The sequence below is a fragment of the Callorhinus ursinus genome, unplaced genomic scaffold (genome assembly GCF_003265705.2).
Source record: "Callorhinus ursinus isolate GAN/ISIS: 27379988/994484 unplaced genomic scaffold, GSC_fseal_2.0 scaffold85, whole genome shotgun sequence".
In the NCBI taxonomy this organism is placed as follows: Eukaryota; Metazoa; Chordata; class Mammalia; order Carnivora; family Otariidae; genus Callorhinus; species Callorhinus ursinus.
In genome coordinates, this window is record NW_027397147.1 from 771961 (window position 1) to 797024 (window position 25064).

Sequence of the window (25064 nt, forward strand, 5' to 3'; positions counted from 1 at the left end):
TTTTCAAGCCCAGCTAGTATCTTTAAAGTCATGATTCTGAACTCTAGGTCCGACATCGTACTAATGTCCGTATTGAGTAGGTCCCTGACTGACGGTATTGCCTCTTGTTCTTTTTCCTGAGGTGATTTTTTTCATCTTGTCATTTTGTCCAGAGGAGAATAGATGAATGAGAGAACAAATGCTAACAGGTTAACAACGTCCCCAGCAAATATACTCTATAGAAATCAGAAAAGACCTGAAACCGGGGAAAAGAAAGGGAAAGAAAGAAACAAGAAAGAGAAAAAAAAGAAAAAAAAAGAAAACGATAAAAACAAACAAAAACAGAACAAAACAAAAAAAAAGAATATGATCAAATGTGATCAGGCTAGTGCATAGATCAGTTCCACACACTAGATTTTGGGCATATTTTGGTCTGTTAGAAGAAAGTGCCTTCTAAAATTTTAAAGGAAGAAAGACTTATATATGTACAAAATAAGGGTTGATACAATGAAGGGATGAAGATGACTGTAAAGATGAAAATTATAAAAGATTTTATGAAAGGAATTGATAAGAAGTTGTTTGAAAAAAGAAAGAAGAAGATTTTAAAAAAAAAAAAGGAGAGAATGTGATCAGGCAGGAGACTAGAACAAAGCCATACACTAGTGATTTAGGGTATATTTTGATCCGTTAGAAGAAACTGTATCTCTAAATTTTAAAGAGAGAACAACTTATATATATATGCCAAAAATATGAGTAACTACTATGAAGGGATAAAGTATGACTCTAAAAATGAAAAATAAAAAATATTTTTTTTAAAAAGGGATTGATAAGATGTTGGTTGAAAAAGGGAAAAAGAAAAATTCAAAAAACAATAGCTAAAAAGTATTAACTTTGAAAAACTAATGAATCATGGTAAAGCCATGAATTCTATGTGCAGTATTCCCCTAGCGCTGGAGTTCTCCCATTCTCCTTGATGGGTAAACTTGGTCTTGGCTTGCTGGCTGTTCGTGCTGATCTTCTGGGGGAGGGGCCTGTTGCCGTGGTTCCCAAATGTCTTTGCCAGAGGCGGTATTGCCCCGCCCTTGCCGGGTCCGGGCTAAGCAAGCTGCTCGGGTTTGCTCTCAGGAGCTTTTGTTCCCTGCAAGCTCTGGGTACAGCTTTGGAGGACCAGGGTGAAAATGGTGGCCTCCCAATCTCCGCCCGGAGGAGCTGAGAACTCGGGACTCCGCTCCTCAGTGCACCCCCAGAGAAAAGCAGTCAGTCACTCCCGTGTCCCTGGTCTCTGGCTGCACTCTGCGCTCACCCGGCCTGTGACCAAGTGTTTCTATCTCTGGCACCCGACCCCGTGTGGAGTCTCCAAACCCAGCAGATCCCTGTGGTGCGCTCCTGCGCCACTCCTCCCGGGGGAGGGAGGGGAGTCTCCCTGGATCTGCCACTTGTTGGGTCCCTGCTGGAGGAGCAGTGGCCCGATTGGGCCGCAGATCACAGTTTATGGCAACCCCGAGCTGAGAGCCCGCGCCTCCACTCCGTCTCTGCAGCCGGCTTCCCTGCTCTGATACATGGGAGCTCTGCTGCACTCAGGCACCCCCAGTCTTCCTGTGACCCCGAGGGTCCTGAGTCCACATGGTACTGCGAGGTTTCCACCTCCCACTTAGCCACTGGAGTGACGTCCCTCAGCGGAGCCGACTTCTTTAAAAGTTCCGATTTTGTGCTCTGTGGCTCTGTCACTTGCCAGAAGCGGCCGACGGAGGCCCCCTTCCCCGCCGTCTATCCTCCCGAATATCGCCTCAGATTCACTTCTCCGCACGTCCTACCTTCCAGAAAGTGGTCGCTTTTCTGTTCAGAGAGTTGTTGCTATTCTTCTCTTCAATCTCCTGTTGAGTTCGTAGGTGTTCAAAATGGTTTGATCCCTATTCAGCTGAATTCCTGAGACCAGACAAAATCCAGGTCCCCCACTCCTCCGCCATCTTGCTCTGCCCCCCTGGAAGATAAGTATTTTTAAACATTATCTATGCATTTACAAAACATTTTTCTCAATTTCTATATTCCTCCACACCCCATTCATATGGTATCCTTCAACAGTTGTCAGCTAAGGGATCATTACTTTTTAAAAAAATTTTGAAAAAAATTTTATTAATTGCATAAACTGAATTTTATTTTTGTTACATGACAAAACTGAGTCAAAACCAGTTATAGGGCGCCTGGGTGGCTCAGTTGGTTAAGCGACTGCCTTCAGCTCAGGTCATGATCCCGGAGTCCTGGGATCAAGTCCCACATCGGGCTCCCTGCTCTGCAGGAAGCCTGCTTCTCCCTCGGCTTGTGTTCCCTCTCTTGCTGTCTCTATCTCTGTCAAATAAATAAATAAAACCTAAAAAAAAAAAACAGTTATATTAGCATATTACTTTTCTTTATGGAGAAAGATCTTCCTCTAGTCCTTAGAGGTAAGAGAATATTTATGGGGGTGCCTGGTTGGCTCAGTTGGCTAAGCATCTGCCTTTGGCTCAGGTCATGATCCCAGGGTCCTGGAATCAAGCCCCCCATCAGGCTGTCTGCTCAGCAGAGAGCCTATTTCTCCTCCCTCTGCTGCTCCCCCTGCTTGTTCTCTCTCTCTTTCCCTGTCAAATAAATAAATAAATAAATAAATAAATAAATAAATAAATAAATTTTTAAAAGAAAAGAGGATATTTATGTATTCTGTGGAGAGAGAGTCTAAATACTTTATAACATTAGCTCCTTGTTATTTTTGGCATCTACTCTGGTGGCCAATCAATGTTCAGAATTCTTTCTGGAGACTAGATTATTTGCATATACAGCAATTTTACCCTCTTTGGGGCAGGCTTCGTATGACTTTACCACTTAGAAAATTTATATCTTAAGGGTGCCTGGGTGGCTCAGTCATTAAGCGTCTGCCTTCGGCTCAGGTCATGATCCCAGGGCCCTGGAATCGAGCCCTGCATCGGGCTCCCTGCTCGGCGGGAAGCCTGCTTCTCCCTCTCCCACTCCCCCTGCTTGTGTTCCCTCTCTTACTGTGTCTTTCTCTGTCAAATAAATAAATAAAATCTTTAAAAAAAAAAAGAAAATTTATATCTTAGGAACTTCATTCATTCCCTGTATCCTTGGCTGGCCACCTCTCTTTTGTCAAAGTGTCTTACAAATATGTTTTTTGTTCAGGCATATCATTTTATATTTATTACCAATAATCTGAGCTCAGTCTTGAAGTCCTACAATGACCATTCATAACCTTAACCTATAATCATGTTTCATACTCCTTCATATATATTCAACTATTATACACATTATTTTAATATTAGAGAAACCTCAGCGAGCTTTAAGCTTGGTTCTCTGAAGATGTATCTCTCTGAAGATGTATCTCCTTTCAACTGATAAAATATTTATCTCTTTCCCACTGTTGTCATATGCTAAATTTCCTACCACAACTTGTTTCTTTATTCATCCATGTAAGATAAGAAGAAGGAGAAATCATCAGCATTCATTTCCTGTTCACATCAGGTGACAGAGACAGGTTATATGGGTATCAACTTTGCAGAGGATTTTCCAGTGCTGTAATTATCAACATAAACTATAGTACAAAATATATACTTAGTGGCAAGAAATGAGAGTTTCTTGAGGATAATAATATGGCTTTGTAATTTTCTACATTTAATTTGGGGAGATTTTGTTTTCCTAGGACAATTCATTTTGTATAAAGCATGCTGATGTTATCTTTTTTTTTTTTGATGTTATCTTTTAAATCACAGACAAAGGATCTGCTTCTGAAAGCCTCCTACTTAATTCAATGATGGTGTTACCCATGCATAACTTTGGGATGAGCATCAGCAAATATTATGATAACCAAGAGACAAAGATTCTGTGTTCCTCAACAGATGTTCCTGCCTTCATAAACTGTAGTAAAGCAAGTGAGTATCTGGGACTCATCAGGTACCACTGGCCTATTACTTATTGGATGTAAATAGCTCTACCTATATTATTTTGAATCTTCACAATAACCATCAAGTTATGTGTTGTTATACTCACTTTGAGGAAACTAAAGTTTATACAAAATTGAATAACTTACTCTATCACACAACTTGTACAAGTTAGAGCTAAGTTTCAAAACTTTAGCATAATGCATTTTCTTATGGGATAGAATCTCTGCAGATGAATGGATAAAGAAAATGTGATATATATTTATGCATATATGCATATATACATACATATATACACAATGGAATATTATTCAGTCATAAAAAAGAAGGCAATCTTGCCATTTGTGACAACATGGATAGACCTTGAGGTCATTATGCTAAGTGAAATAAGTCAGACAGAGAAAGACAAATACCATATGATCTCACTTATATGTGGAATCTAAAAAGAAAAACTGAACTCCTAGAGAACAGATTGGTGGTGGCCAGAGACAGGGGAATGGGGATGGGTGAAATGGATGAAGGGGATCAAAAGGTACAAACTACCAGTTATAAAATGAATTAGTGATGGGGATGTAATATACAGCATGGTGACTATAGTTAATACTGTATTGTATATTTGCAAGTTGCTAAAAGAGTGTATCTTAAAAGTTCTCATCACAAGAAAAAACATACCAATATCGAATCATTATGTTATATACTCAAAACTAATATAATGTCTATATGTCAATTATATCTCAATTTAAAGAGACATAATAAAAAACAAACATAAAAAGATATAAACCTACAGATTAAAGAAACTGAATAAACTCCAAATAGGTTAAAACCAAATAAGTCCTGCCAAGAGACATCATCATCAAACCTTAAAAACCAAAAATAACAAAAACGTCTTGAACATAATAAAATTAAATTAAATTTAAAAAAAGAAAAACATCTTGAAAGCAGATACAGAAAAATAATACATTATCTATAAAGGAGAAACAATTCCCCTAAATTATAGATTTCTCATCAGAAACCATGAAGGCCAGAGCAGTAGCACAACATAATTTTCAAGTGCTGAAATAAAAAAGCTGCCAACTCAAAATTCTATATACCTAGAAAATTCTATATCTTTCTGGATGAAGGGGAAATAATGACATTTTTAAGTGAAGCAAATCTACAGGAATTTGTCACCAGTAGAAACTCTAAAAGGATGGCTAACAAAAGTTCTGTAAACATAAGTGAAATGATAAAAGAGGAATTTTGGAACACCAAGCAAGCAGAAAGAACAACAGAGAGTAATAATATGAATGGATACAATATATTGTCTCCTCTTGAGTTTTCTTGACTTTGACAGTTAAAGCAAAAATAATAACATTGTCTGATAATGTTCTCAATGTATATAGAAGAAATATTTAAGACAATTATAAATGGGGATGTTAAAGAAATATAAATCATAGAAAATCCTCTATCCTTCACTCAAACTGTTAAAAGGAAGACACCACAACTGTGGTAAGTAGAATAATGTAATACCTATAGCTATCCCTATAAAAGGCACACAAGGTGATACAATAAAGAAAGATAAAATATATGTGGTTGAATTTTAAAACTGAACAAAATATATTGCTGCCTAGGTAGGTACTTCTTTAGAGATTTTATTTATTTATTTGAGAGAGAGAGAGAAACAGCATGAGAGGGGAGAGGGTCAGAGGGAGAAGCAGACTCCTGCCAAGCCTGGAGCCTGATGTGGGACTCGATCCCAGGACTCCAGGATCATGACCTGAGCTAAAGGCAGTCGCCCAACCAACTGAGCCACCCAGGTGCCACTACGTAGGTATTTTTAATTTGTAAAAATTTATTGAGTCCTACACCTGGGTGAATTTCTATATACGTATGTAGTATGTAAAAAAAGTATGTGAATTTCTATATTAGTACATAGTATATTAATAAAAATTTTTTATTTTATTTTATTTTATTTTATTTTTTATTGTTAGGTTAATCACCATACATTACATCATTAGTTTTTGATGTAGTGTTCCATGATTCATTGTTTGTGCATAACACCCAGTGCTCCAAGCAGAACGTACCCTCTTTAATACCCATCACCAGGCCAACGCATGCCCCCACCCCCTCCCATCTAGAAACCCCACTTTGTTTTTCAGAATACATCGTCTTTCATGCTTCGACTCCCCCTCCGACTTACTCCCCTTCATTCTTCCCCTCCTGCTATCTTCTTCTTCTTCTTTTTTTCTTAACATATATTGCATTATTTGTTTCAGAAGTACAGATCTGTGATTCAACAGTCTTGCACAATTCACAGCGCTCACCATAGCACATACCCTCCACAATGTCTACCACACAGCCACCCCATCCCTCCCACCCCCCAACCACTCCAGCAACCCTCAGTTTGTTTCCTGAGGTTAAAAATTCCTCATATCAGCGAGGTCATATGATACATGTTTTTCTCTGATTGACTTATTTCACTCACCATAACACCCTCCAGTTCCATCCATATCGTTGCAAATGGTAAGATCTCATTCCTTTGGATGGCTGCATAATATTCCATTGTATATATACACCACATCTTCTTTATCCATTCATCTGTCGATGGACATCTTGGCTCTTTCCACATTGGCTATTGTGGACATTGCTGCTATAAACATTGGGGTGCATGTACCCCTTCGGATCCCTACATTTGTATCTTTGTGGTCAATACCCAGTAGTGCAATTGCTGGATCATATGGAAGCTCTATTTTCAACTGTTTGAGGAACCTCCATACTGTTTTCCAGAGTGGTTGCACCAGCTTGCATTCCCACCAACAGTGTAGGAGGGTTCCCCTTTCTCCGCATCCCCGCCAACATCACTCGTTTCCTGAATTATTGATTCTAGCCATTCTGACTGGTGTGAGGTGGTATCTCATTGAGGTTTTGGTTTGGATTTCCCTAATGCCGAGCGATGTTGAGCACTTTTTCATGTGTCTCTTGGCCATTTGGATGTCTTCTTTGGAAAAATGTCTGTTCATGTCCTCTGCCCATTTCTTGATTGGAGTATTTGTTCTTTGGGTGTTGAGTTTGATAAGTTCTTTATAGATTTTGGATACTAGCCCTTTATCTGATATGTCATTTGCAAATATTTTCTCCCATTGTGTCAGTTGTCTTTTGGTTTTGTGGACTGTTTCTTTTGCTGTGCAAAAGCTTTTTATCTTGATGAAATCCCAATAGTTCATTTTTGCCCTTGCTTCCCTTGCCTTTGGCGATGTTTCTAGGAAGAAGTTGCTGTGGCTGAGGTCGAAGAGGTTGCTACCTGTGTTCTCCTTTAGGATTTTGATGAACTCCTGACTCACGTTTAGGTCCTTCAACCATTTGGAGTCTATTTTTGTGTGTGGTGTAAGGAAATGGTCCAGTTTCATTCTTCTGCATGTGACTGTGTCCAATTTTCCCAACACCATTTGTTGAAGAGACTGCCTTTTTTCCATTGGACATTCTTTCCTGCTTTGTCAAAGATGAGTTGACCGTAGAGTTGAGGGTCCATTTCTGGGCTCTCGATTCTGTTCCATTGATCTATGTGTCTGTTTTTGTGCCAGTACCATACTGTCTTGATGTAGACAGCTTTGTAATAGAGCTGGAAGTCCGGAATTGTCATGCCGCCAGGTTTGCTTTTCTTTTCAACATTCCTCTGGCTATTCGGGGTCTCTTCTGGTTCCACACAAATTTTAAGATTATTTGTTCCATTTCTTTGAAAAAAGTGGATGGTATTTTGATGGGGATTGCATTGAATGTGTAGATTGCTCTAAGTAGCATGGACATCTTCACAATGTTGGTTCTTCCAATCCATGAGCATGGAACGTTTTCCATTTCTTTGTGTCTTCTTCAATTTCTTTCATGAGTATTTTATACTTTTCTGAGTACAGATCCTTTTCCTCTTTAGTTAAATTTATTCCTAGGTATCTTATGGTTTTGGGTGCAGTTTTAAATGGGATCGACTCCTTCATTTGTCTCTCTTCTGTCTTGTTGGTGGTGTATAGGAATGCCACCGATTTCTGTGCATTGATTTTATATCCTGCTACTTGACTGAATTCCTGTATGAGTTCTAGCAGTTTTGGGGTGGAGTCTTTTGGGTTTTCGACATATAGTATCATATCATCTGCAAAGAGTGAGAGTTTGACTTCTTTGCCGATTTGGATGCCTTTGATTTCTTTTTGTTGTCTGGTTGTTGTGGCTAGGACTTCTAATACTGTGTTGAATAGCAGTGGTGAGAGTGGACATCCCTGCCGCATTCCTGACCTTAGGGGAAAAGGTCTCAACTTTTCCCCATTGAGAATGATATTCGCTGTAGGTTTTTCATAGATGGCTTTTATGATATTGAGGTATGTACCTTCTATCCCTACACTCTGAAGAGTTTTGACCAAGAAAGGATGCTGTACTTTGTCAAATGCTTTTTCTGCATCTATTGAGAGGATCATATGATTCTTGTTCTTTCTTTTGTTAATGTATTGTTTCACGTTGATTGATTTGCAGATGTTGGACCAACCTTGCAGCCCAGGGATAAATCCCACTTGGTCATGGTGAATAATCCTTTTAATGTACTGTTGGATCCTATTGGCTAGTATTTTGGTGAGAATTTTGCATCCATGTTCATCAAGGATATTGGTTTGTAATTCTCCTTTTTGATGGGGTCTTTGTCTGGTTTGGGGATCAAGGTAATGGTGGCCTCATAAAACGAGTTTGGAAGTTTTCCTTCCATTTCTATTTTCTGGAACAGTTTCAGGAGAATAGGTATTAATTCTTCTTTAAATGTTTGATAGAATTCCCCTGGGAAGCCATCTGGCCCTGGGTTTTTGTTTCTTGGGAGATTTTTTGATGACTGCTTCAATTTCCTTAGGGGTTATAGGTCTCTTCATGTTTTCTATTTCTTCCTGGTTCAATTTTAGTAGTTGATACATCTCTAGGAATGCTCCCATTTCTTCCAGGTTATCTAATTTGCTGGCATAGAGTTGCTCATAATATGTTCTTATAATTGTTTGTATTTCTTTGGTGTTGGTTGTGATCTCTCCTCTTTCATTCATGGTTTTGTTGATTTGGGTCATTTCTCTTTTCTTTTTGATCAGTCTGGCCAGGGGTTTATCAATCTTGTTAATTCTTTCAAAGAACCAGCTCCTAGTTTCGTTGATCTGTTCTACTGTTCTTTTGGTTTCTAGTTCATTGATTTCTGCTCTGATCTTTATGATTTCTCTTCTCCTGCTGGGTTTAGGCTTTATTTGCTGTTCTTTCTCCAGCTCCTTTAGGTGTAGGGTTAGGTTGTGTATTTGAGACCTTTCTTGTTTCTTGAGAAAGGCTTGTATTGCTATATGCTTTCCTCTCAGGACTGCCTTTGCTGTATCCCAAAGATTTTGAACAGTTGTGTTTTCATTTTCATTGGTTTCCATGAATTTTTTTAATTCTTCTTTAATTTCCTGGTTGACCCATTCATTCCTTAGTAGCATGCTCTTTAGCCTCCATGTAGTTGAGTTCTTTCTGACTTTCCTCTTGTGATTGAGTTCCAGTTTCAAAGCACTGTGGTCTGAAAATATGCAGGGAATAATCGAACTTTTTGGTATCAGTTGAGACCTGATTTGTGACCTAGGATGTGATCAATTCTGGAGAATGTTCCATGGGCACTAGAGAAGAATGTGTATTCCATTGCTTTGGGATGGAATGTTCTGAATATGTCTGTGAAGTCCTTTTGGTCCAGTGTTTCATTTAAAGTCTTTATTTCCTTGTTGTTCTTTTGCTTAGATGATCTGTCCATTTCAGTCAGTGGGGTGTTAAAGTCCCCCACTAGTATTGTGTTGTTGTCAATGTGTTTCTTTACTTTTGTTATTAACTGCCTTATATAATTGGCTGCTCCCATGTTCGGGGCATAGACATTTACAATTGTTAGATCTTCTTGTTGGATAGACCCTTTAAGTAGGATATAGTGTCCTTCCTCATCTCTTATTACAGTCTTTGTTTTAAAATCTAGTTTGTCTGATATAAGAATTGCCACCCCAGCTTTCTTTTGGTGTCCATTAGCATGGTAAATGGTTTTCCACCCTCACTTTCAATCTGGGGGTGTCTTTGGGTCTAAAATGAGTCTCTTGCAGACAGCATATTGATGGGTTTTGTTTTTTAATCCAATCTGATAGCCTGTGTCTTTTGATCGGGGCATTTAGCCCATTTACATTCAGGGTAACTATGGAAAGGTATGAATTTAGTGCCATTGTATTGCCTGTAAGGTGACGGTGACTGTGACTGTATATTGTCTGTGTTCCTTTCTGATGTGTGCTGCTTTTAGGCTCTCTCTTTGCTTAGAGGACCCCTTTCAATATTTCTTGGAGGGCTGGTTTTGTGTTTGCAAATTCCTTTAGTTTTTGTTTGTCCTGGAAGCTTTTTATCTCTCCTTCAATTTTCAATGAGAGCCTAGCTGGTTATAGTATTCTTGGCTGCATATTTTTCTCGTTTAGTGTTCTGAAGATAATCATGCCAGTCCTTTCTGGCCTGCCAGGTCTCTGTGGATAGGTCTGTTGCCAATCTAATGTTTCTACCATTGTAGGTTACATATCTCTTCTCCCGAGCTGCGTTCAAGATTTTCTCTTTGTCTCTGAGACATGTAAGTTTTACTATTAGATGTTGGGTTGTTGACCTATTTTTATTGATTTTGAGAGGGGTTCTCTGTGCCTCCTGGATTTTGATGCCTATTTCTTTCCCCACATTAGGGAAGTTCTCTGCTATAATTTGCTCCAATATACCTTCTGCCCCTCTCTCTCTTTCTTCTTCTTCTGGGATCCCAATTATTCTAATGTTGTTTTGTCTTATCATATCGCTTATCTCTTGAATTCTGCCCTCGTGATCCAGTAGTTGTTTCTCTCTCTTTTTCTCAGCCTCTTTATTTTCCATCATTTGGTCTTCTATATCGCTGATTCTCTCTTCTGCCTCATTTATCCTAGCAGTTAGTGCCCCCATTTTTCATTGCACCTCATCAATAGCCTTTTTGATTTCGACTTGGTTAGATTTTAGTTCTTTTATTTCTCCAGAAAGGGTTTCTCTAATAACTTCCATGCTTTTTCAAGCCCAGCTAGTATCTTTAAAGTCATGATTCTGAACTCTAGGTCTGACATCGTACTAATGCCCATATTGAGTAGGTCCCTGGCAGACGGTACTACCTCTTGTTCTTTTTGCTGAGGTGATTTTTTTCGTCTCTTCATGTTGTCCAGAGGAGAATAGATGAATGAGAGAACAAAATGCTAACAGGTTAACCACATTCCCAGAAAATATACTCTAAACAAATCAGAAAAGACCTGGAACCAGGGGAAAAGAAAGGGAAAGAAAGAAAAAAGAAAGAGAAAAAAAAGATAAAGATAAAGATAAAAACAAACAAAACAAAACAAAAAAAGACAGAATATAATCAAATATGATCAGGCAAGTGCATAGCTTAGTGCCACACACTAGATTTGGGGCATATTTTGGTCTATTAGAAGAAAGTGCCTCCTAAAATTTTAAAGGAAGAAAGACATATATGTACAAAATAAGGGTTGATACAATGAAGGGATGGAAAATGACTGTAAAGATGAAAATTATAAAAGGTTTTATAAACGGAATAGATAAGATAAGAAGTTGTTTGAAAGAAGAAAGAAGATTTAAAAAAAAAAGAAAAAAAGGGAGAGACTGTGATTAGGTAGGAGACTAGAACAAAGCCATACACTAGTGATTTAGGGTATATTTTGATCTTTTAGATGAAACTGTATCTCAAAATTTTAAAGAAAGAAGAACTTATACATATATGCCAAAAATAAGGGTAGCTACTATGAAGGGATAAAATATGACTCTAAAAATGAAAAATAAAAATTATTTTTTTAAAAAAGGGATTGATAAGATGTTGGTTGAAAAAGGGAAAGAGAAAAATTCAAAAAAAAAAGACAGTTAAAAAAATTAACTTTGAAAAACTAATGAATCATGGTAAAAACAACCATGAATTCTATGTGCAGTATTCCCCTAGCGCTGGAGTTCTCCCATTCTCCTTGATCGGTAAACTTGGTCTTGGCTTGCTGGCTGTTCGTGCTGATCTTCTGGGGGAGGGGCCTGTTGCCGTGGTTCCCAAATGTCTTTGCCGGAGGCAGAGTTGCCCCGCCCTTGTTGGTCGGGGCTAAGCAAGTTGCTCGGGTTTGCTCTCAGGAGCTTTTGTTCCCTGCAAGCTCTCAATACAGCTTTGGAGGACCAGGGTGAAAATGGTGGCCTCCCACTCTCTGCCCAGAGGAGCTGAGAACTCGGGGCCCCGCTCCTCAGTGCGCCCCTTTCAGTAAGTGGTCGCTTCTCTGTTCAGAGAGTTGTTGCTACTCTCTTCGATCTCCTGTTGAGTTTGTAGGTGTTCAGAATGGTTTGATCCCTATTCAGCTGAATTCCTGAGACCAGACGAAATCCAGGTCTCCTACTCCTCTGCCATCTTGCTCCATGCCTCCCCTTAATAAAAAGTTTTTTAACAGTGAAAAAGGGAGAGTTGATCATCTTCACCTTCCTGATGAACCTACTATTTTCATAACCATGAATTTTGAACCTTGTAATTATTACCTTTTTCCCATAAGTGATTGAAAAAATGTCAGCTGTTGAGCACTTCCAACTTAGTTTAAATGTTAGTATTCCCTTATAGGTGAGAGTGTTTGCATATGTAGCATATTCCAAGTGATTCTACTGCCACTGCTCCACACTTTCAGAACCACCATCTGAAGTATTTTCAAAGGAAGCATATTTGGGGACAAGGGGAGCCTCTGTTGCTACCCAGTACTCTGATTAGTGTGAACAGGCATTCACTCAAAGGTTCTGGCTATATGGTACCGTGTTGGTAATGGATGCCTAGAACTATAGCAAGACAAAATTCATGGAATTAAAGGATCTTAAAGGATCTTGAAGATATCTTGCATGACATACAAAGTCATCAAACATACCATTAAATATAGTATCTTGCGCTTATTTGATAACCATTCTATTTGATTCTATAGTACTTCCAGTTTGTTGACTTCTTAGAGTTTTCTCATTGAATTAATTTTTAAAGTAAACCTGTATCTTTTTCTTTGTCATTGACATCAGTAACTCAGATGAATGTATATAGTTTGGAAAAAGATGCAATAGGAAGATTTTTAGTTGCAATGGCTGTTACGGGATTTATTTTCTTCCTCTTGATTTTCCTTATGGAGACCACCTCATGGAAAGTGAGAACCTTTGTGTTTCGCTATATTTTCTTTGGTATCTACAAGAAATTTAATAAGGTAAGTAGCTGGCTATGGCTCTTAGAGATATCTCTAAGACCAAAAATATGTCTCCAGAAATGCCTAACTCCATTATTGAATATAGGAATATAAATCAATCTACGTTGATTAAGATCCATGTGAATCAGAGATCTTCATCGTAATTTGAACTTTGTAGTTTCTAAACATTATGGCCTCCACCAGTCAAAATACGATATTTTTCATGTAGTGTTCCATGATTCATTGTTTTCATGTAGCACCCAGTGCTCCATGAAATACGTGCTCTTCTTAATACCCATCACCGGGGACAAAAAATACTGATGTGCTACTGTATGGTGACTAACATAACATATAAAATAAAATAAAATAAAAATAAAATAAAATATAAACACAAAAGTAATTAAAGTAATTTTCAGTTAAAAAAACAAAAAAACACGATATTTTTTATAGTTTGATTATAATAGAAAGCTTTCTTTTGAACATCTCTTGTATCAGAAGGCCATTCCTTTCCCAAAGTGCTCATGCACCCTAATTTGGCCCCTGGATATTTAACAAACTCCCAGGTGGTATTGATTCTGCCAGCCCACAGAATGCACATTTAGTAGTAAGGCTCTATAGCAGTTGCTCTCAAAATCTGGCATTTACCAGATTCTCCTGGAAGTCTTCTTAAAATACAAGTTGCTGGTGTCTGTCCCATGAGTTGCTGATTTTGTGGACCTTAGGTAGGGCCTGAACTTGCATATGTAATACATCTTAAGTGATGCTTCTGCTGCTCCTTCATGCTTTGAGAACCACTGTATGAAGTATTTTCGGAAGAAAGAATATTTTGAGGCAAAAGGAGCCTCTCTGTTACCAAAATAGATGAAATTGCATGACTCTCCCATAAGCTTAGACTTCCAGTCCAAATTCTTACCATGCCAATCTGGTCTTTCTTCACATTTCTCAGTACAGGTCTGACTCCATAGGTAATCAAGATAATGTGCATGAGTAAGGTGTGAATGATAGCACTAACGGAGGCATGAAAGTCAGGGAGTATCCAAGATGTGCCTCCAGAAGTGGGGAAGATGCTGAGCAAAGGCCCAGCTCTGGCGTCATCAGTAGAGCCAGCACCTGGTGTCCAGAACTTATGAGTGTCTCCTATTCAGCTGAGCTATTAGTCTGCAAGATTATGTAGGGAATTTCTCAATGGAACTGGAGGGTTAGGTCAAATGAGCAAGAAAACAGCTGGTTAGCACCAGCAAAGTCCAACACCCAAGGCTGAGGTCATACATTCTGAAGATATGTCTCAGGCACCTGCTGTGTACCTGGTATCACACTAGATTTTGGACAGGACTCAGATTCCTGGGAGGGGTCCAGGAGGAACAAACAAATTCCCAGACTTGGAAGAGAGGGTAAATGAGACCTCCATAGAGATGCAAGAGAAAGGGTTTCGGGACAGGGAACAAATCAGAGCTCAGACAGATACAATCCAAAAAATATGTGCTCTAATAAACAGAAACTCAAAATGCTAGAAATGCATCTAGGTGTCACCAAACCAAGCTTTAGGCATTGGGTGACACTCAAGAAAGTGAGTCCAAGGCATAGAGGTCAACTTATATACAGACAAGGAGTTGGAAAACATTCAAGGAGCTATTCAGCATGTCTGGAGCCAAGTTCAGGTGTTGGCAGGCAGGGTAAAATAACTGCAAAAAGTGATAGGAGCCAAAGCAGGAAAGGCCTCCAAAGTATCATGCTAAGGATCCTGAACTTCATTCTGATGGCAATCAAGAGTTGTGGGAATGAGGAATTCAATGGCAAAATTATATGGATTTGGGATTTTCTTTGGGGTAAAGTTTGTAATAAGGGTTTCAAATTATATGACATTGGAGTCTGCAGGTTTTCTATTATTTCTATTTCTATTCTTTTATTATTTTGTACTTTTCAAGGAATGTGCCAGTTTCGTCTAAACCACCAAATGTATTTACAAAAATCTGTTCACAATATCCTTTTGTTTTGTTCTTAATATCTGTTGGTAGTTTGTGGTTTTTCTGCCCCCCTCAAACCTTGTTTTCTTGATTACTCTTGCTAGGGATTTAACCAGTTTTATTCATCTCTTTCAAGAACCAACTTTTGAATTTTTTACTTCTCTGTTATATGTTTTGTTTTCGATTTCATTGATTTATTTTCTTACCTTTATTTTTCTGTCCTGCTGTCTTGTGAGGCCATAATAACATTGAGAATAATAGCTATAAATAAGGTTACAAAACAGAAAAATTACAGATGAATCATTCTTATGGACATAGATGCAAAAATCCTTCACAAAAATGTTAGTTTGAATTCATCACCTGGTAAGTTTTATTATAGGAAGGTAAGGATAGTGTAACACTTTATTTTTTTAATTTTTTATTTAAATTCAATTTAGTTAACAGATAGTGTAACACTTTAAAATCAATCGCCATACTAATAAAACATAATTCACTATATTAATAAGAAAAATCAGAAAAACAATTATAATCCTGAGAAATTCAGAAAAAAATATTTGATAAAATTAAATTTCTTATAAAATTCTTCAGCAAACCAAAAATAGAAAGGAACTTCCTTAATATGGTAAAAAGTAACACAAAAAAAACTACATCAAATAACATGGGTTTTTTTTAAGATTTTATTTATGTGACAGAGAGAGAGAGAGAGAGAGCACAAGCAGGTGGAGTGGCAGGCAGAGGGAGAGGGAGAATCAGGCTTTCCACTGAGCAGGGAGCCCGATGCAGGGCTCAATCCCAGAACCTGGGATCATGACCCAAGTTGAAGGCAGATGCTTAACCGACTGAGCCACCCAGGTGCCCCCAAATAACATAATTAATGCAAATTCTTGAAAGCTTTCCTTCTGAGTTCTCAAATAAGACAAGAATGCCTGCTAGTACCATTTTTTTAAATTGAGGTATAGCTGGCACAAATGTTACATTAGTTTCAAGTGTCAACATGGTAATTTGACAAGTTTATATGTTATGCTCTGCCTGCCATAACTGTAGCTACCATCTGTCACCATACAACACTATTGCAATACCATTAACTGTATTCCCTATGCTATACCTTTTATTCCCTTTTTCAATTCCATTTTTATACAACAGTTTACTACAGGTCTTAGTGCAATAGGACAAGAAAAAGAAATGATAGACATAAAATTGTAAAAAAATTTAAAATTCATTATTTACAAATGACAGGATTGTGTACATAGATAAAGGAATGAAATGTTAAAATTAATATTGCTAAATAAAAAGTCTGTATAGAAAAATCAGTTATATAGCTGTATATAAGCCACAAACAAGTGAAATGTAAAATGATGCTATTTGAATAACATAAAAAGAAAAAATATCTAGGAATAAATCTAACAGAATTTATGCAAGACCTTTATATGGAAAAGTAAAAAACAGTATTGAGAGATTAAAGAAGACATATAAATGAAAGAATATACCATGTTCTTGCTTTGGAAAACCCAATATTGGGAAAATGACAGTTTTCTCCCAAATTGATCCAAAGAATCAAAGCAATTCCAATCAAAATGCTAGTGGGTATTTTTATGCATGCATGTTTGTGTGTGGAAAATGATCAGCTGATTCTAAAGTTTGCATGGAAATGCAAAATGCCAAGGATAGCCAAGGAAATGTTGAAGAAGAATAAAAGTGGTGCACTAATACTACCATATGTAGGTATTTTTTAATAAACTGTAGCAACTAAGACAGACAAAAAAATGTATTAGAAAAAAATAATTTTCCTTAAAGTGTAGTTATTTGTAGTAGCTTGGAATTTTTTTTTTTGAAATGCAAGTTCTTGGGCCCCACCCCAGATCTACTGAATCAGAAGCTTTTGGGTTGGAACCCAACATTTTGTGTTTTATAAGCCATCCAGCTGATTCTGGTACATGCTAAAATTTGAGAACAAATGGAATAGAATGTCTAGAAATAGATGCACAAATATGTGGTTCACCTGATATATGACAACATTGACACATAATGCAGTGGAGAAAGGATGTTCTTTTCAATTAATGGTGCTAATCCAGTTGGATATCCACATGGAGAATAATGAACTTGACTCCTGTCTTACTCCATTTGTAGATTTACAACTTTTCTGTAGATCTAAATGTGAAAGGCAAAATAATAAAGCTTTTAGAACAAAAACAGCAAATACCTTCATGATGGTGAGTGCATCATTATCAAAAGACATCAAGTGAGTGAAAAGGCAAGTCACCAAGTGGAAAAAAGATTTTTGAATTGCAAATCAGTAAGAAAAAGACAGACAACCCAATTTGAAAATGGGCAAAAGACTTGGGACACTGACTTTACAAAAAAGAATATCCAAATATCTAATAAATATATGTAAAAATTCACAACATTAGTAGTCATCAGTAAATGCAAGTTAAAGCCACTGAAGGACACCACAACATACTCATAAAAATACTAAGTGCTGAGGCTGCAGAACGACTGGAAGTCTCAAACACTGGTGTTGGGAATATAAACTGATAACCCTTTAGAAAACTACCTGGTATTACCTTCTAAAGTATTATCTTCATATGCTTATGAAAATGAGCCCACACTGAGACCCAGAAGCTCCCATTCTAGGTATAAATCCAATAGAAATGCTCGCTCATGTTCACCAAAAGACATTTACAAGAATGTTAACACAGCATTATTCATAGTAGAGCCCATTAAAAAAAGAGAAAGAAGCAGACCACATGTCTGTCAGTCATGTAATGGACATTAGGGGAAGGAAGGGAAAATTGAAGGGGGGGAATCAGAGGGGAAGACAAACCATGAGAGACTATGGACTCTGGGAAACAATCTGAGAGGGGTAGGGGGTGTGGGGATGGGTTAACCCAGTGATGGGTATTAAGGAGGGCACGTGTTGTAATGAGTACTGGGTGTTATATGCAAATAATGAATCATGGAACACTACATCAAAAACTAATGATGTACTGTTTGGTGACTAACATAACATAAAAGAAATGTCTGTTCTCACAATAGAATATAGCAATGAGAAGAAATAGGCTATAATTCATATGCAACAGCATGGAATAAAAACACAAATATAATATGTCCCAAAGAAACCAGACACAGAAAAGTAAATAAAGTAGAATTTCGTTAAGAGAGAGAGAAAGAAAGAGGCGGTTACACAAATATGTTCACCTTGTGAAAAATCATTAAGATGCAGATTTATGATTTATGTACTTCTCTAGATATATGTTATGCTTTAAAAGTTTAGACTAAAAGTGGCATTAAAATTATTCAACATATTTTGCACTAAACTACAGTAAAATCTGTAGTTCCTAGAATTGAACCAATGTCAATTTCTTTATCTTGATCAGTGCACCATGACTAAGTAAGGTGTTAACATTAGAAGGCTAAAATGCATACTGGAGTTATCCTGTGCTTATACTTGTTTATAAATAAATTTTTTTTCAAAACAGTTTAAAATTTAAAAAGTGATGGACAAGTCTTAAAAGTATTCTTTCATATTCTTTCCCCCATGTGGAAAGCCCTGCCCTTTTTTCTCCCTCCCCCATTATAAGTCTCCTGATTAACTCCTATTTATTTTTCTAAATTGTTTATTTACTATGAAATGGTCCCTGGATTCCACTCTTCCTCTCAGAAGAGAAAGAGTTAATCTTCCCTGTTCTTAGCTCTATTGGTATCTTATAAAATAAATATTATTAGCAAATAATATTTGGCTATAATTTATAGTGTTTGTTGTGATTCCAGTTTTTGTGAAATATCCATTTTGATAGGAACAAGCTACTTGCTCATGGATAGGAGTATAGTTTTTAAACTTTGAAAATAGAGGATGTTTATAAATGACAATGTGATATGTATGTAGGAAGTCTTTTGGGAATGATTTGAACTTTCCCGTCTTGACATCTTTGAGATTATCCCCCAGTTAAGCCTTCCTGAAGCCAACCAGTTATCTAGACCGGATGTCTAAGGGATATCCATCTATCTGATGCTGTTTTTGAAAATATAGGATATAGTATCCACAGAATTATCTGGGGAATCTGAAGATGATGATGTACAATATGAGAGAAACAGAATCCTGGAGCAGCCTCAGGAATTGCTGAATTTCACAGTACTTATTAAGGAACTCACAAAGGTAATATTATTCAATGGCCAACTTATGATTTCATTCCTATTAAAGAGCATATCATTAGTATCAAGGACTCGCTGTGGTCTTCTGAATCTATGTGTATTATTCCAATAGAGTAGAAGAGTTTTTGTGAAGCTCTCTGAGGTCCATAGTGGTCCATAGGGGTCTGATGTACTTTTTGAATTTAACCTATAAATATCCTTTGCTATATTGTGTTTTCTGTATTTTTTAAGATATATTTTACATGTCCAGCTGTTTTGGCTGTCAGAAATATCTCCCTTGGAATCCAAAAGGAGGAATGTTTTGGACTGCTTGGATTAAATGGAGCTGGAAAAACTACTACCTTCGAAATATTGACAGGAGAGGAGACTGCTACCTCTGGGGATGTGTTCATTGAGAATTTAAGTATCACCAAAAATCTTCTAGAGGTAAGACACGATTAGTATCTGAGATGTGAGTAGCATGATTACTTGGGGGAGAAGTAAGAGGCAAGTAATGGAAGGTGATGGATAGGAATCCTGACAGGTATTGATATTGATACTGTTGATTCAGCCAGTGGATTTCAGAGAGAAAAATACATTTTTGAGGGGACGTGATAGGATAATAAGAGCAGCCTTACCCTGAGAATCTAAGACAAGAGTGTCTTTACTGTTCTTTGAAAGTACTGGAGAGCAAGATGGTGGAATAGGAGGCTCCTGACTTTCCCTCCTTCCATGGATGCACTGAATCAACAGTTACACAAGGATCATTTCCCGCAGAGAAATCCAGAAATGAATTGGGAGATTCCTACACATCATACAATTGAGGAACTACATCAAAAAGGGTAGGGTAAGCTGGAACACATTCACTCTGTAAACCCCACCCACAACACAGTGTCTTACATTCAGGAGGGACTCCCCAACTCCCAGCTTCTTTGGGAGCACTGAAAGGTTTAAACCATACATATAGCTCCTCAATTTTTATGGCTGCCACCCAAGGGACTGGTTCCCAAATCTCCTAGCTCTGGGGGCTGACGAGATGGCTCAGCACAAAGCAAGTAGGCCAACATACCCTGCTCCCAGTTTCTTGCCAGAAGGGGCTAGACTACATATCTAACATTCCAACAAAAGTTGAACTTCAAACTAATCTGCATTTGGGAACTAATGGGGCAGGCAATTAGTAATCTTCCAGGAGCCTGAATGGGCTTGTGGGCACTTCCTCAGCTTTCAGGGCACTGGTGGAATTTGACACACCCTAATCTCCTAGGATCACTAACATAAGTGATTGTTTGGACAAGCACAAAGTTTTAAGAGGTTTGGAGAATCCCTAGCCAGATGATTTCTTCTTCTACATGAGGCCACTTGTCTAGGCTGGGAGAGTTGGCTTTTTTATTTAATGTGCATAAACCGATATAGAGAGTCAGGAAAAATGAAGAGACAGTGAAATATATTCTAAACAAAAGAGTAAGGTAAATCTCTAGAAAAAGACCCTAATGAGATAGGTGATTTATCTGACAGAGAATTCAAAGCAATGATTGTAAGTATGCTAACCAAGTTCAGGAGAGCAATGCATGAACTAAATGAGAATTTCAACAAAGAGAAAATGCATAAAAGTATCAAACAGAAATCATATATCTGAAGGATCCAACAACTGAACTGAAAAATTCAATAGAGGAATTCAACCGTGGACTTCATCAAGCAGAAGAAAGGGTGAGAACCTCAAAGACAGGGCAGTGGAAATCCTCTAATCAGAGAAAAAGGAAAAGGAATGAAAAAAACAAAGACAGCATAAGAATCATAAGGGACACTATCAGGAAGACAAATATATGCATTATGGAAATCTAAGAAAGAAAAGAGAGAGAAAGGAGCAGAAAGCTTAATCAAAAAAAAAATGGATAAAAACTACAAAACTGGGGAAAGACATAGACATCAGATATAGAAGATCAAAAGCAGTAAAAAAATAAAAGGTGCATCCAAAGAAACCCACACTGAGACACGTAATCAAATTATAAAAAGTTAAAGACACATAATCAAATTATAAATAAAGACACATAATCAAATTATAAATAGTTAAAGACAAAGAGATAATTTTGCGAGTAGCAAGAGAAAAGTGACTTGTTACATAGAAGAGAACTCCCATTAATGATCAGAAAATTGTTCAGCAGAAACAGGCTAGAAGTGGGATGATATAGTCAAAGGGCTGAAAGACAAAAATTGCCAACCAAGAGTACTATACCCAGCAAATGTGTACTTCAAGAATATAGGGGAGATAAAGACTTTCTGAGGGAGTTTATCACCACTAGAACAGTCTTACCAAAAAAATGCTAAAAGGAGTTTGTCAAGTTAAATGAAAGGACACTGCACAATATGAGAGCCTAACAAAATATGAAGCTCCCTGATAAACATAAATTTATAGACAAAACCAGAAATGTTTTACTGTATTGGTGGTGGGTAAATTACTTTTAATTGTACTATAAAAGTTAAAAGAAAAAAGTATTTAAACAACTATAACTAAATTATGTTAATGGATGTATAATACGAGATAGATATAAATTGTGACATAAATAGCATATAATATGGAAGAAAAAGAGAGAAAGCAGAGAATTTAAGTTGTTAAAAAGAACTTAAAAGAGACTGTTATAAAACATTTTGTGTAAGCCCGTTGGTATCCACAAAGAAAATAAGAAGTTACATTAAAGAAAAGGAAAAGGAATCAATCAATCAATCAGTCAATCAGAAAGCAACAACAATGACACACAAAGGAATACAGCAAGAGAGAAAAAGAGGGACAAAAGAACTATAAGACAAACAAAAAACAGTTAACAAAATGGCAATAATAAATCCTTCCCTATCAGTAAGTCTCAGCAGACCAAACTCTTCCCAAGAAAAGAAACAGGCTGAATGGATAAATAATTAAGATCCAACCATGATCTTATTAATTCTTTCAAAGAACCAGCTTCTAGTTTCATTGATATGTTTCACTGTTTTTCTTGTTTCTACTTCATTGATTTCTGTTCTAATCTTTATTTTTTCTCCTCTCCTGCTTGGTTTAGGCTTTATTTGCTGTTCTTTCTCTAGGTCCTTTAGGTGTAAGATTAGCTCGTGCATTTGGAATTTTTTGAGAGAGACTTGGATGGCTATGTATTTTCCTCTTAGGACCATCTCACTCATATGTAGAACATAAGGAATAGTGCAGAGGACAATAGGGGAAGGGAGGGAAAACTGAATGGGAAAAAATCAGAGACAGAGACAAACCATATGAGACTCTTGACTCTGGGAAATAAATTTAGGGTTGTGGAAAGGGAGGTGGGTGGGGGATGGGGCAATTGGGTTATTGGAATTAAAGAGGGCACATGATATGATGAGCACTGGGTGTTATATTCAACTAATGAATCATTGAACAATATATCAAAAACTAACTATACCTTGGCTAATTGAATTTAAATTTTTTTAAAAAAAGGAAAAAAGAGAAAATGGAAAAAAAAGATCCAGCTCTGATGTGTCTACAAAAAATCTCATTTTAGATTCAAGGATACACATTGGCTGAAAGTGAAGTTATGGAAACATATTTTATACAAATGGTAAGCAAAAGAAAGCAGGGATGACTACACTTTATCAGACAAAGTAAACTAATTAAAACTGTCAGGAGACACTAATGATAAAAAGTGTCAATTCAATAGGAGGATATAACAATTGAAAATATATATGCACCTAACATCAGAACACCTAAGTATATGAGCAAATATCAACAGATCTGAAAGGACAAACTGATACAATAATAACAGGAAACCTCAATAATGGATAGAACATCCAGACAGAAAATCAATAAAGAGTGAATTTGACCAGCACTATATATCAAATGGACCTAACAAACAGAAATTTTAACCTAACAGCAGAAGAATATACATTTTATTCAAGCACACAAGGAATATGTTAGATAACATGTTCGGATGACATATTAGGTCACAAAACAAGTCTTAACAATTTAGAAAAGATACTGATGTGGTAAACCCTATATCAGTGCCCCCCAAAATAGAATTATCTTATGCTCTAGAAATTCCACTTCTGGCTATATAAAATCTGAACCAGACCAATAATGATTAAGGAAATTGTAGTAGTAATCGAACCTTCTCTAAGAAATAAAAAGCCCAGGACCAGATGATTTCAGTGGTGAATTCTACCAAATACTTAAAGAATTAATGCCAATTATTCCCAAAATCTGCCAAAAAATTGAAGAGAACACTTTCAGACTCATTTTGCAAAGTCAACGTTATTCTCATACCAAAGCCCAGAGAGGGACACTACAATAAAAGGAAACTACAGGCCAATATCATTGATGAATATAGATGCAAATATTCTCAACAAAGTACTACCAAACTGAATTCAACAGTGCAGTTCAAGCATCATACACCCATATCAAGTGGGATTCATCCTTGAGATGCAAGGAGAGTTCAACAAATATAAATCAATAAATGTGATCTACTACCTTAATAGAATAAAAGGTTAAAATCACATGATCATTTCAAAAGGTGCTGAGAAAGCATCTCATGATGAATGCAAAGTGGTATTTCATTGTGGTTTTGATTTGCATCTTTTCTTGCTTATTGGCCATTTGTTTACATTCTTCTAAGAAATGTCTATTCAAGTCCTTTACCCATTTTTGAATCAGGCTATTGTTTTTGTTGTTGAATTTTAGATGTTTTCTATAAGTCCCAGATATTAATGTCTTATGGGATATATAATTTGTAGTTTCTTTCTCCCATTCTGTGTGTTGCATTTTTACTTTGTTGATGGTGTTTTTTTGAGGCACAGATTTTTAAATTTTCATGAAGTCCAATTTGTTTATTTTTTCTTTTTTTTGCTCTTGGTTTCATATTTAAGAAATCACTGCCAAATCCAATGTTGTGAAGCATTGGACCTTGCCGCCCCCCCCCACCCTTAGTCTGTTTAGCTAATGGGTTGGCAATTTTGTTGATCTTTTCGAAGAACCAACTTTTGGGTTCATTGATGTTCTTCATTGTTTTTCTCTGCTCTATTTCATTTATCTTTGTTTTGCTCTATTATTTCCTTCCTTCTGCTAGCTGTGTGTTTAGTTTCTTTTTCTGTTTCCTTGAGTTGTAAAGTTAGATTGTGGATTCGATATATTATTTTTTAGTGTAAGTGTTTAAAGCTATAATTTGCCCCTTAAGCAATGCTTTCACTGAGCCATATAACTTTTGGTATGTTTTGTTTTCATTTTCATTCATCTCTATGTATTTTCTAACATTCTTTGTGATTTCTTCTTTGATCCCTTGTTTAAAAAGGTGTTGTTAAATTTCTATAAATCTATGAATTTTCTAGTTTTATTTTTGTAATTCATTTTTAACTTCACACTGTGGTTGAATAGTATTGAGTATGATATCTTTTTAAATACATGGAGACAATTTATGGCCTACCATATGTTCAATCCTGGAAAATGTCCCATGTGCACTTACTACATCAAAAACTAATGATATGTTGGCTAATTGAACATAATAAAAAATAAATAAAATAAAAAAGGAAAGAATATATATGCTGTTGTTGTTGGGTAGAGTGTTCTGTATGTTTGCTAAATCTAGTTGGTTGGTTGTGTTTTCAAGTCCTCAATTTACTTGCTTATCTTCCATCCACTTTTCTATCAGTCACTAAGAGTGGGTATTGAGGTATTGAACTATTATTGTAGAACTATTTCTCCCTTCAATTCTATCAATTTTTTGCACCATATATTTTATGATATGTTATTAGATGCATAGATATTTATAATTGTACTTTTTTTTGCTGCATTGAAACTTATACCAGTATATCATGTCCTTCCTTGT

General features: G+C 36.8%; 1 protein-coding gene across 1 annotated transcript in view; it reads left to right on the forward strand.

Moving 5' to 3' along the window:
* LOC112811382 (phospholipid-transporting ATPase ABCA3-like) overlaps positions 1 to 22774 on the forward strand; it is a 162571-nt gene extending 139797 nt beyond the window's left edge. The window contains exons 23-27 of the mRNA XM_025855445.2: positions 3738 to 3896; positions 12981 to 13159; positions 19130 to 19255; positions 19483 to 19677; positions 22688 to 22774. Of these exons, the coding sequence (XP_025711230.2) occupies positions 3738 to 3896; positions 12981 to 13159; positions 19130 to 19255; positions 19483 to 19677; positions 22688 to 22774 (746 nt within the window). The remainder of the gene's footprint in view (positions 1 to 3737; positions 3897 to 12980; positions 13160 to 19129; positions 19256 to 19482; positions 19678 to 22687) is intronic.
* The last annotated feature ends 2290 nt before the right edge of the window (positions 22775 to 25064 follow it).